The 12,081-nt window shown below is 63.2% G+C and overlaps 1 protein-coding gene across 3 annotated transcripts in view; it reads right to left on the bottom strand.

Annotated features, from left to right (window-relative positions):
* The window catches only part of ARID3A (AT-rich interaction domain 3A), a 35,985-nt gene that overhangs the window by 22,545 nt on the left and 1,359 nt on the right, over positions 1-12,081 (bottom strand). For all 3 annotated transcript variants that reach the window (XM_082620536.1, XM_082620535.1, XM_082620534.1), the window contains exons 2-3: positions 9,257-9,914; positions 7,879-8,197 (exon numbers count right to left, since the gene is read on the bottom strand). In XM_082620536.1, coding sequence (XP_082476662.1) covers positions 7,879-8,197; positions 9,257-9,645 — 708 coding nt within the window. In that variant the 5' untranslated portion in view covers positions 9,646-9,914. The remainder of the gene's footprint in view (positions 1-7,878; positions 8,198-9,256; positions 9,915-12,081) is intronic.

Genomic DNA, 12,081 nt, shown 5'->3' with positions numbered 1-12,081 from the left:
AAGGGCGGCCACTTCTGTCTGCTTTGTTCACAGGTGCATACCTGGTGCCCAGAATGGGGCTGGTACACAGCAGGCGCTCCATACGTGCCTGTGGAAGGCCCAGACTCAGACACACACGCACACGGGTGCCCAGCCTGGCCTTTGCGCCGTAAAGCAGTCCCATGACCCCGTGGACCACACGGTCGGGGTCCCCTAAGGAGGCTCCATGGCCGGGCAGGCTCCCTGAGAATCTGCCCGGCATTGCTGAGCCCCAAGGATCAGGGACCCAAAGCCCTCACTGGATTTTGTATTCATTTCCTGGGGTGGCAACAGGCCGGGGGGCTTGGCACAGGGATTTGTTCTTACGCGGCTCTGGAGCCCAGACGTCCAGAATCCAGGTGAGGCGGGGCTGCGCTCCCTCCAGAGGCTCGGGGGAGGGTCCTCCCTTCCTCATCCAGCTCCTGGGGGCCTCGGGGCTTGTGGCTGCATCACCCCAGTCTCTGCCGCCAACGTCATGCGGCCATTTTCTGTCTCTGTGTGTCCCTCCTCTTTTTCTAAGGGCACTGGTCACCCTCCTCCACTATGGCCTCACCTTAACTGCATCACACCTGCAAAGATCCTATTTCCAGACAAGGTCCCCATTCTGAGATTTTGGGCAGACGTGCCCATTTGTGCCCCCCAATAGGTTTCCTCCTGGAATTAGGGTTTCATCTGTTCCTTGCTCGTTGTCTGGAAGGCGGGTGTGGCGGCAGGCAGTGCTGACTCTGTGCCCGCCACACCCCTCAGCCCCACGAGATCCCCGCCGGCCCTGACGAGGGGCAAGGCTGCGTCCCGAGCTGGGGCCTTCAATAGGCAGATTGGTTACCGTTTAACCCCGTGACCCCCAATTGTCCTCTGGCTGAGCGCAACTGGGCGAGCAGAGGAGGGCGGGCCGGCCCCGCCCCCACGTGTGCCCACCCACAGCCCACAACCCCAGCTGCCCCCGGCCCCTCCCGGAGCAGTGGACGGCGTCTGCAAACGGGGTTGCTGGGCCTTCCAGAGGGCCCGGGATGCCTCTCCTAGTCACCACAGGGGGTGCTGGCTCAAGATCAGAAGGCTCGGAGAGTTGAAGGGTCTGTGTCAGGTGGGGAAACTGAGGCACAGAGCAGGTGAGCCCTGCCCAGCATCTCCCGACTGCACCTCTGGATCAGAGAGGGCGCACCCCTGTCCAAGATCACACAGCACGTGAGGGGAGGAAGGGATGTAATCTGGCGGTGGGACCTCCTGCAGCCTCTGAGGCCCTGGTCACACCTCGCAGCTCCCTGAGGCTGCGTCAGCAAGGCGGCTTGGGAAGCCACGCGGACGGGCGCGGGCGGCTGACCTGTGCCCGGGCCGCCGATTCAAGCCACTGACTGGGGCAACGTGACTTTCTGGCTAACGGTTAATGGGCCCCACCACACGCTCAAGATTCCCGAGACACGGGGCCAGCGGGGCCGGCGGGGGGGCACGTAAGGCTCACACAAGGGCACACACACGTGTGTGCTTGCAGACCCACAAGCGTACAGCCACATGCACACAGAACAGCCACGGGAAAGGGTCACCTGTCATCCACTGTACAGACATGTGGACCAGGCACAGCGCTGGGATCGACACACACGGATACACAAGCTCAGCCACCCAGACCCCAGGACACACTCACAACACGTCCACACAGGCCAGGGCCAAGTCGCATGGGGGTGCATGCAGACATACACAAACACTCCAGACACGGGGACACACAAGCAGACGCCTGAGTTGACAGCTACACACACAAGACACTGCAGACGGGTCCACGTGGCCCCAGACCGTGCACACAGACACACGGGAGAGCCATGCCAGCAAACGCATGGTCACGGACACCACAGGGGGGGTCTCAAGATGCCCCCAGAGCCCCGGCTCTGCAAACACAGACCCCAACACACACGGGGTCCCTCGAGACGGGAACCCCCAGCCCACAGGGACCCGACGCAGCCACCACATCCCCACGCACACGCGCTCGCCCACGTCAGCGGGCTGGACCCCACATGCGCCCCACGCCCGCCGGGCACCACGTCCTCCAGCCCCATGTGTGTCATTAGAAAGCGTGGGGAGGGGCCGGGCGCTTGGCAGTGGCCACCGGGGTGGGGAGCAGCGGTGGGCATGGGGGGCCAGGCCACAGCGGCAGTGACCCCTCGGCGGTGACCAGGCAGCCGGGCGGCGGCGCCGGGGCCAGATAGGGCTCTTCCGGCTGAGTCAGTGTGGTTCCCAGGGCTGGCACGGGTGGGGGCACGGTGCCAAGGCTGCAGGCGGCATCCTCCCCGCGCCCGCCACGGCCCATCTGGCTCCACGCCAGCAGCCGCAGTGGCTTTGATGAGGTGGGCGCTGTCCCAGGCGGGCAGGGCTGGGCTCCCAGGGGGTTTCCTGGCACTGGTCCCGCCCCCAGCACAGGGCCCAGGGACCCCGGCACCCCAGGAAGACGCCCGGCGCCAGAGCTGGCCTGCAGGACCCATGGGCCTGGGCCCAGCCCACGCTGCCCCAAGCAAACCGACTCAACGTCATTGGGCTCAGAAGCCAGTGCCTGACCTCCAGCCTGTGCCCAGAACACACTCCACCAAAAAATTCTCCTCCTCCTCCTCTCTGGTCCCACAGGACCGGCTGTAGCGCTGGCCTCTTCCACTCCTGCCTGGACTGTGGAGCCCAGAAGGGTTCTCCCAGCATCCCTCTCCCTCCCCCAGCACTAAACCATGCTAAGGCGCCCCTCTGAGCCCACCTTTGCTTTGCCCTAATGTCTGCCGACCCCTACCCCTCCCACTTTACGTTCCAGCCACGCCGTTCCAAGATGCAGGCCCTAACCCTTCTCTCTCCACCTGGCCAACTCTTACATGTCCTGCAAAGCGCCAGCTCTAAAGCCCATTCCTCTGGGCAGCCTTCCCTCTAGCCCAGCCCTGACTCTTCAGGGCTGAAGTGTGTGTGTCCCTCTCTGGGCCCCCAGCCTCTGGGGGCTCCCAGGTAGGATGAAGAAACCATCTGCCACCTCTTCCCAGAGTCCCGGCAATTCCTGCTCCCTAACCCCACCCCATTCAGCCCCAAGCAACTCTCATGAGCCCAGAGATGTTCACTGCAGTGTTGTTTACAACAGGGAAACAGGAAAACAGACCAGCGTGTTGGTGTCAGCTCCACAAGGGAACCTCTAACAGCTGAAAAGAACCCGGCTACTTGAAACACTCTGATCAAACAGACAGATGCAGAGTGAAAATGATGAGAAAAAATGAGAAAAGCAGTACGTCCAGCTCAGCGTTTGGCAGATCCTGGCAGCCCCCCAAGAGACCACACTTCGATACCTTACGCGTCACATTTCTGTGTAAATGGACAGAGAAAGGCCTGGGAAAACCGTAGCTGCTGCCAGCTAGGTCACAGAGGGGGCTGGCAGGCCTCAGGCCTCAGCGGAATCCTTCCCTTTTTATCCCCCACCGGAATGGTGTTGGCATCAAAAAAGGACTTTAAAAATGTATATACGTGTACCTTCCATAATTTAGAAAATCAAAGTGAGGTGAATGGAGCAGAAAAAAAAACCCAAAACGTGACCCCAGTCTCTTGCTGAGGATGCATCTGAGGCCCAGGGCTTCACCCCAAGTTGCCTGAACCCATTTCCGGGGCCACACACGCTGGGGTGGAGGAGGACACCCACGGGAATTCAACAGGCCCCAGGAGGCCAAGGGAGGGGAGAGGGGACGGGCGGGGTCCACAGCAAGGCCTCAGCAGCCCCGAGAGGCCTTTCCTGCCTGGGGGCCTGTGTGTCCAGGCACTGGGTCCTGACACCCTGCTGTCGGGACCTGGACCAACCACCTCCATTTCAGACTAGGAGACCGAGGCTCAGAGGGCCACCCGGGCTCCCCCGAAACCTGCAGCCAAGGGGGCTTGCCCCCTGCCCCTCACCATCTGTCCACTCCTCCAGTACACCCTGGGGCCAAATCCCAGCTCTGACACCTCCCCCGTGTGACCGTGGGCAAAGCTGCGCGACGGGTCTGTGCCTCAGCTTCCACTACCGCACGACGGGGCAAATGCAGTGCCCCCCGCCTCACCATGAAGTGAAGGTACATGAGACACACGCGAGACGCTCCAGCTGCCGCCTGCGCATAGTTGGGCAACAAACACCAGCTAGAACCGTCATCTCTATACCTCTGAGCTCATTTACAAGTTGGGAGCAGACACGACCTTGAGAGGAGGGAAAATAAAGATCCAGACCTTTAATGCAAATCAGAACCACAGTGAGATTGCACGCCACCCCACCAGGACAGCTGGAATCAAAGTCATAACCACAAGCATCGGCGAGGACATGGAGAAACTGGAAGCTTCGTGTGGCTGGCGGGGATGCAAAATGGAGCAGCCGCCGTGAACAACAGCAGCTCCTCAGAAGGTTAAACACAGACTTACCACGTGACGCAGCACCTCCACTCCTAGGTACGTGCCCGCGAGAACTGAAAGCACGCGTTCACGCACAAACTTGTACACGCACATTCAGAGCAGCCAAAGGGAGAAACGACCCAGTGTCCATCGGTGGACGAAGGGGTAAATAAAGTACAGGATATACATGCGTATAATGGAATATCACTCAGCCACAAAAAGGAAAGAAGCACTGACACTCGCTACCATATGGACGTACCCCCAGAACACGATGCTCAGGGAGAGAAGCCAGACACAGAAGGACACACAGGGTGTGATTCCACAGATGGGAAACGTCCAGAACAGGGAGATCCACAGAGTCAGAGAGAGGGTTCCTGTCTGTCAGGGGCTGGAAGAGGGGGTGGGGGTAAGAGCTAAAGGGTACATTTTAAAAGGTTTCTTTTTGAGGTGGTGAAAATGTTCTAAAATTGACTGCACAACCCCGTGAATGTACGAAAAACCACCAAATCGTGCTTTCAGTAGGTGAATTATGTGCTAGGTGAATCTTAAGTCAACAAAGCTGTTAATAAAAACCCCAGCGTTTCAGTCATTGAGACTAAAGATTCAAATCCTTAAGTGGCTGAAGATCTGCAGTTAAGACTCTGCTTGCTTAAAATCCCATGATGGCACAGCCCTGCTGGTAACAGGAAACCACCAGGATTTCACCAGGATGCCATACCTGATGGCAGCAGGCTGAGATCCTATTTGCTCCCCATGACACACTACGATCCCAGCCAGTGCTGGCCTCCATCAGCATGAGTCCCTGGGGCCCCATGGCAGCGAGGTTCCAGGCTTTCAAGGAAAGATTCCGTGGCCCTGAGCCCGCTGCTCCCGGCCCCTCCCCAGCCTGGCTGCCCCCCAGACCCTGTAGCCGGCGGCAGAATTTCACGGCTGTCGAGGGTTTTCGGGCGGAAGTCAGGCCTAGGCCCTGCCAAGACCGGGGAGGAAGAGGCAGTGATGGTGCCAAGCAGGCGGCCGGCCGGCCCGGCTGCCACGTGCCAGGAAGGGGGTGGGGCAGGCGCCAGAGTCAACACAGCCCCCGACATCTGCTGGGCTGGCTGGGCCCAGGCCACTGTTGACACTGGCTGCACAGATGCCTGGCCAGCTGGGCGGGAGGGCAGTGCTGGCAGCTGGACCTGCCACAAACAGGCAGGCACAGGATCCTGGCGCTGCAGGGCAGCCCCCCGCCTGCCCACAACTTCCCTTAGCCCCCACCGTCTTGGAATCCAATTCCATCCCCCGCGGGGCCCAGCCAGGCGGCAGCGTCTGGCCTCCACACACAAGCCAAGCTGCATCCTACCCCGGGGCCTTTGCACGGGCTGTTTCCTCTGCCTGCCACACCACCATCCCTCAGTGTGAGGGCCCAGCTCCTTCTCCGACCAGGCTTGGAGCAAGTGCCACATCCCGAGAGGCCTCCCCACATCCCCAGCTGGATGCCAGGTCATGTTTCCTCACCCCTTCCTACCCATTTGTTTACGGACCTTCTCTGAGTCCAGCAGGGGAGCTGCGTATCCAGTAGGTGCTCCATAAGCGTGAGACTGACTGTGATCTGGGTTCCCTGGGCCCCTTGGGCCTCAGTTTCCCCAACCGTGCCCTGACCCTGGGAGTCCTTGAGACATCATCATTGTGTCCAAAGACCAGCGGGACAATGGCCCCTGGAGGCCCTTTGTTCCTGATGGGCCGAGGGGGCTTTGTGGCCAGGACACCTGATCCCTGGACTCTGCCTGGCCACCCAAGCCCCATCTCCTGCCAGTGTTGGACCAGTGTTGGGTCACACAGCAGAAGCTGCTGGGCGGGGCCAGGGCTACCTGTCGACCCCCAACCCCACAGGGGCTGCGGCCTTGTCCCTTCCTCTGGCTTGGCCGTGACCCTGTGAGGCGGGGGGTGGGAGGTGTCTGGCTCTGGCCCCCAGCCTGGGGCTTCCTGAGGGTTGGACTCAAGTCAGATGGCAAATATTCGGTGAGTCCATAAATATAACTCGCCCATGAGGTTCCCATTTGTGTTATTTTGACCCCAGCGGACGTCAAAAGCTCAGTTCTGGGAAACCCGTCCCCCACCCCCAATGCCTCGCCCCTGTTTTCTTATCTGCAGAACTAGACAGACAGCAACCCAGCCACAAGCAGCTCCTCAAGAAGAGGGGGGAAACTGAGGTAGGGAGCAGTGGGGGGGACCCCTGATCCCAGGCACTGTCTCAGGCTGGGGTCCACACGCAGAGGAAAAGCCTTCAGGCGGGAGGGGGCAGCCGGGGCCATGCGTGGGGAGCGGCCAGCCACGCCCTAAGGAGATGACGTCTGCTGGCTGTCATCCCACCCCTTGGCACTGCCACCCGCGTGCCAGGACGCAGCCGGAAGCCAGGCGGCCCCACCCATCCCGAGATGCCTGGGCAGGGGATTAACCTTCCTGCCCATTCCTCAGGCTGGCCTCCTGCCTCGGGGCCGCTGCCCTGGCTGTGCCCACCCCGCGGGCACTGTCCCCTTCTGCCTTTATACCTGCCCCGTCACTACCATCACAGCCCCTGGCTTGTTCTTCTCACACTGTGTGTCCAGTTTCCAGTTCTGTACTTTATCTGAGCTTTCTGAGGGTTGCCAGGGTCCCAGCACCCTTTTCCCACACGGAGGCTGGGCCTCATGCTCCTTCCAGGAGGGTCCCACTGCCCATTCTGGAAGCCAGCACGGGGGGAGGGTGCCCCAAGGCCATACACGACCACCTCCTGGCTCCCATGCGCCTGGCGCGTCCATAGCCTCAGATGAGGCTCAGGCGCTGGGCCTGGGAGGCTAGGTCCCCACCGTCCACTCTTGGAGGTCGGGGCAGGGCCCAGCTGGCCTCAGGCTGGAATGCAAGCCCAGCCGGCCGCCCCGGCCGCCATCTGGTTTCCATCTGCCCAGCCCAGCGAGGCCCAACTTCAAAGGATCCCCCGCCTGGCCACTTCCTCTGCCCTGGCCGCCCGCGGGGAAGGCACCAGGACAGCCCGCTTCCTCCCCACCCCTCCGGAGCCCCCAGGAGCTGCTCAGCCGTCCACACCAACGTGGCCACCCCCCGCTCACCCCCCTCTCCACAGCCACAGGCTCAACAGACCAGACTCGACGCCACGGACAAGGCCTCTGGCCCTGAGTCCCCGAGCCCACGCCCCTGCCCCCCTGATGGCCACACCCATGAGCCCCGCGGAGCCTCGTCCAGGCACGCGGCCTTTCCCAGGGCCGGTCCCTCTGCTCAGAACCCTCTCCTTGCTCTATCTCTCTGCTTGTCCTCTGGTGCAGATGGAGCCCCCCGAACTTCCCCCTCGTGTCCCCACATCCAGGCATTTACCAGCCAGCCCGTCCCACCCACGGGACACAATCCCACACTGTGGCTTCCACGAGATGCCCAGCACCCGGCAGGCGAACAACGCCTGACCATCGGGGGCGGGTCGGAAGGACCCTGGCAGCGACTGCCCGCAGCCCGTCAGGACGCGAGGCCCACCTGCTTGAACTGCTCCTCGTACGTCCAGTCCCCGTGGTCCGGCGGCTGCAGCTGGGGCACCGCGTGGGCAGCCCCTCCGGGGAGGGCCAGGCCAGCCCCCGGGCGCTCCTGGCCGCCCAGAGCCCGGGGCCCGCCGTCGCCGCGGAAGGCCTGGAGCGGCTGGGCTTTGCGGGGGAACAGGGCTGCAGGGCCCGGGCCGGCGGAGCCCGGGGGCCCGAGCCCCTCCTCGTCCTCGTAGTCCTCGTCCTCATCCTCGTCCTCGTCCTCGTCCCCCAGATCTTCCTCCAGCTCCTCCTCTTCCTCCTCCCACTTCGGCTTCCTGGGGCAGACACGGGGCGCGGGTCAGGGGAGAGGGCGAGGCCCGCGCCGCCTCCTGCCTCATTTTCCCTGTCTGGACGTGGGTGAGCAGCCCCACGTGCTCTGGCTGCCGAGAGCGCCCATGAGGAGACCAGCTTAGGTCTGGGCTTTACTCTCCTTGTTCCCAATTAGCTCAGAGCAACTGGAGGTGCCCCTTTGGCATAAACCCCAGCCCCTGCCCGCCTGCTAACCCCGTCTCCCCTCCCGTCCCCTCCATTGCACAGGCTTCCTTGCTGGGCCTTGAAAATGCCAACCCAGTTCCTGCCTCGGGGCCTTTGCTGAGGCTGTTCTCTCTGCCAGGCATGCTGTTCCCCGCTCCCCCTTGCCCTTCCCAGAGGCTGTCACCTCCGCAGGGAGACCTTCACCCACCATTGCCCGAAGCTGATCCCGGCCCCAGCCACCCCGCTCCCCAAGACCCCTGCTTTATTTTCTTGGCAACTCCGATCACAGCCTGCAATCGCCCTGCTGCTTTGCTCGTTAAACGTCTTCCCAGAAGGATCCCACCAGGGTTTTGCCAGTGCCCAGCTCAGGGCCTGCATCAGACCCCGGGGAGATGCATCCGGGGGCCAATGGATGCTCATTCTGCGCAGGTTGCACCCGGGCTACGGCCTCTATTACCTGTCCCCACCACTAAATCTAGTACAGCCTCGCCAAGCGATGGGGGCCATTGGCCACGTGTGAGTAGCTCCATTTAAATTAAGATGAAAGAAACGATGGGGACCATTGGCCACGTGTGAGTAGCTCCATTTAAATTAAGATAAAAGAAAGCTACAGAAGCAGATCCCAGCTGCACTGACCACACTTCTAGTATTTGTCAGCCTTTTGCGACGGGTGGTCCCGATCCTGGGTGGTGCAGGTGAAGAAATGTCCACCGTCCCCCGGGAAGTTCTAAAGAACCGTATGTCCTGGGTAGTCAGCAGGACAGGGGTTTTGTCCTTCCTCTGTGGCTGTGTCCCCAGGGCTAAGAGCCGCCGGCACGTGGCAAGCGCTCAGCATGGGGGGCCCACACACCCCAACTCACAGGTCATCGTCGGAGCCCTCGAAGTGGCCGTCACCTTCGGGGAGGCCAGCCGCCTCCCTGCCTCGGCCGGGTGCGGGGGGAGAGCCTGGTGCCCCCTCTGGGGCCACGTCCTCGTCCTCTGAGCCGGGGGGCCCATCCTCAGAGCTGCCGGGGCTGGGCGCGTGGCCGAGGCCGGCGGCGGCGGCTCGCATAGCGGCCAGCGCGGCCATCTGCGCCCGCTGCATCCGGGCGCTCTCGGGCTCCCTGTCCTCGTCCGGGGCGGCCCTGGCACGGGCCGGGGGGCCGGCCGAAAGCTCAGGGGGTGGCGGCGGTGGCTGTCGGGCCTCCAGCTCCTGGCGTGCCCGCTGCTGCCGCTGCAGGAGCGTCTCCATCACGGCCTGCAGCTTCATGGCCCTGCGGGCCGGGCCGCCCCGGGCACCAGGGCGGGGCGGCGGCGGGGGCGGCCCCTGGGGGGAGGGGGCCCGTCCGCACTGCAGTGTGGGGGCCGCGGGGGAGCCGGGGCAGTGCAGGGTGGCGGGGGGCAGGGGCGGGGGCCGCCGGGCTCAGGCTCAGGGCTGGCGGGGCATGCCAGCGGCAGGCGGGCGACGCCACCTCCTTCTCACACTGGGCACTGGGGTGCGGCGGCTGGCGGTTGGCTCATTCACGTGTCTGCAGAAACCTGGAGGTGACAGGAGAGACCGTCAGACCACCTCAGAGGCCTCTGGGAAAATCCTTTCCATCCACGCCCATCAGTGTGCAAACCTGGGGGCCTCCCTGGAGGTGGAGGAGCACGTTTGTCCCACCTGCCCCCACTCTGTCCACCCTCCAGAGGGCTGGGAAGAAGTGTCACCCCGCACTGGACTCCCGAGGGCCTCGAGTCGGCCCCCACCTGTCTGGGCCACAGAGAAACACTTAGTGGACAACAGCACCCCAGGGAAAGACCTCGGATTATAGCTTCACAAACAGAAACAAGGGGACAGGGCATTTCTGGCTTCTGATTGGCTACAGCCAGGACCACCAGAGTCCTGGGGTTCTGGGTTCCGGTTCTGAGTTCTAGGTGCTACTCGGGCCCCCGGGCATCTCACAGGCACAACGGCCGACCCAGATTGAGCACCTGCTGTATACAGGCTAAAGCTTCCCCACTCATGCTCTCACCCCATCCCTAAACCTCAGTCTCTTTAGGCCTCAGTTTCCCCATCTGCAAAATGGTGCCCGAATGGCACCCACCTCGCTGCGCCCAAGCAGGGATGAAGCGAGTGTGTGATGGTAAAGGCAGGAGCACAGCAGGCACTCGCTGGACTTAGGGAAGGAGGCTGGATGGTCCCCATTTTACGGATGGGGAAAACTGAGGCTCGGAGCTGCCCTGCTGGAGGACACACAGCAGGTTCCAGGCAAGGCTGGGAGTTGAACCCAGGTCTGGGTGATGTCAGAGCCTCCCACACGGCCCCCACGTGCCTTCTGCAGGGAGTTCCCCTGCCCTTTGGGACCCCAAGTGGGGCCAAGGTCCCAGAAGCCAATGCGCTCTGCCCCCAGCCCGGGGTCCCTTCGGACCACTGCCAACCCACCTTGCCAGGGCCTCAGGTGGGCTCTGGGTACAGATGTCCCAGAGCCCGGCACAGCTAGGCACCACCAAGGACAGGAGGATGCAGGTCCCACCCAAGCCCCGCTCACCCAAGCCCAGGCCACACCCCACACCCCCACCAGCCCAAGCCGCCAATAAAACAGACTAGGCAGAACCCAACAGGCCCGGCAGTGACACCTCAGATGGTACATCATAGGAACACAGGAGGGTCCAGGAGCCACTCCAACCAACAAATGAATCCCCAAAAGCTCCGGAGCAGCTCCTGGGGCAAAGGGGGCCCACACACAGGAGGGTCCAGCGGCCAGAGGCTCGGTAGTGGGCGGACACTGGGTCACCAGGCTGGCCGCCCTCCCGGCCCCTCCTGTGACCTGGTAAGAGAAGCCTGACCCCCCCGCCCAGGGGAGTCTTGCAGTGTAGACCCTCCCAGCCTCCCCAGTCATGGGAGGGGCCCTCTCCCCAGTGCCTGGGCCTTCCAGCAGGATGGGTGAAAGGGCAGTGGGGGGAGCAGGTGGGGGGGTCCCTGTGGGAAAGTCGGGAGGGACCCGTCCCCGAAGGGCCTCAGTATCTAGCAGGGGCAGGGGTCCCAGGGCACAAAGACCCTCTCAGAGGCCATAGTGCTGGAGAATGACCAGCATAGCCTGTCCTTAGAGGCAGCAGGATAGCACCCAGCCCCCACCCCCCCCGGGGACAGGCGGTCACCCCCCCACACCAGCCCCAAGAAGTGCTGAGGGGACACTTCTCACCCAGTGTCTAGTCTGGTCTGCTGCCCCTCCCCCACCTTTGACAACTTCAAGACGAGCCCCCCCTCCCCACGGAAACGCTCTGGGCAACGCCCCCCCTCTTTGGGGGGCAGAAGGAAGAGGCCAGAGGAAGCCACGCCCCCTCAAGCCACCCCCCCCACACACAGGCCTGCTGGGTTTAATGACCCTTCCGGGTCCACGGGTGGGGGAGGGGAGCAGGGCAGGCCTCCACGTTGGGGCTGGTGGAGGGGGCAGGTGGGAACCCCGGAGCCCCCCTGGGCTCTAGCCTGGGCCCCCCCATGGCCGCCATTAACCCTAAGCTGGTGACGCCCACCCCCTCCAGACCCCTCCCCCCCAAGAGCCCTTTGTCCTCAGGCCCTACCCCCACTTTATGACAACCCTAGGGGAGAGGCATTCCCTGGCAGGGACCGGGCGGGGATGGGGGGTGCTGGGTGGCCCTTGGGACCTGGATGGGGGGGCAGGGAGGGATCTGGGGCCACACCCTCCCCCCCCATGCCTCCCGG

Source organism: Mesoplodon mirus (assembly GCF_964341445.2).
Source record: "Mesoplodon mirus genome assembly, chromosome: 5".
Classification (NCBI taxonomy): domain Eukaryota; kingdom Metazoa; phylum Chordata; class Mammalia; order Artiodactyla; family Ziphiidae; genus Mesoplodon; species Mesoplodon mirus.
The sequence above is the reverse complement of the archived record's forward strand: the minus strand, read 5'-3'. Positions and strand labels throughout refer to the sequence as shown.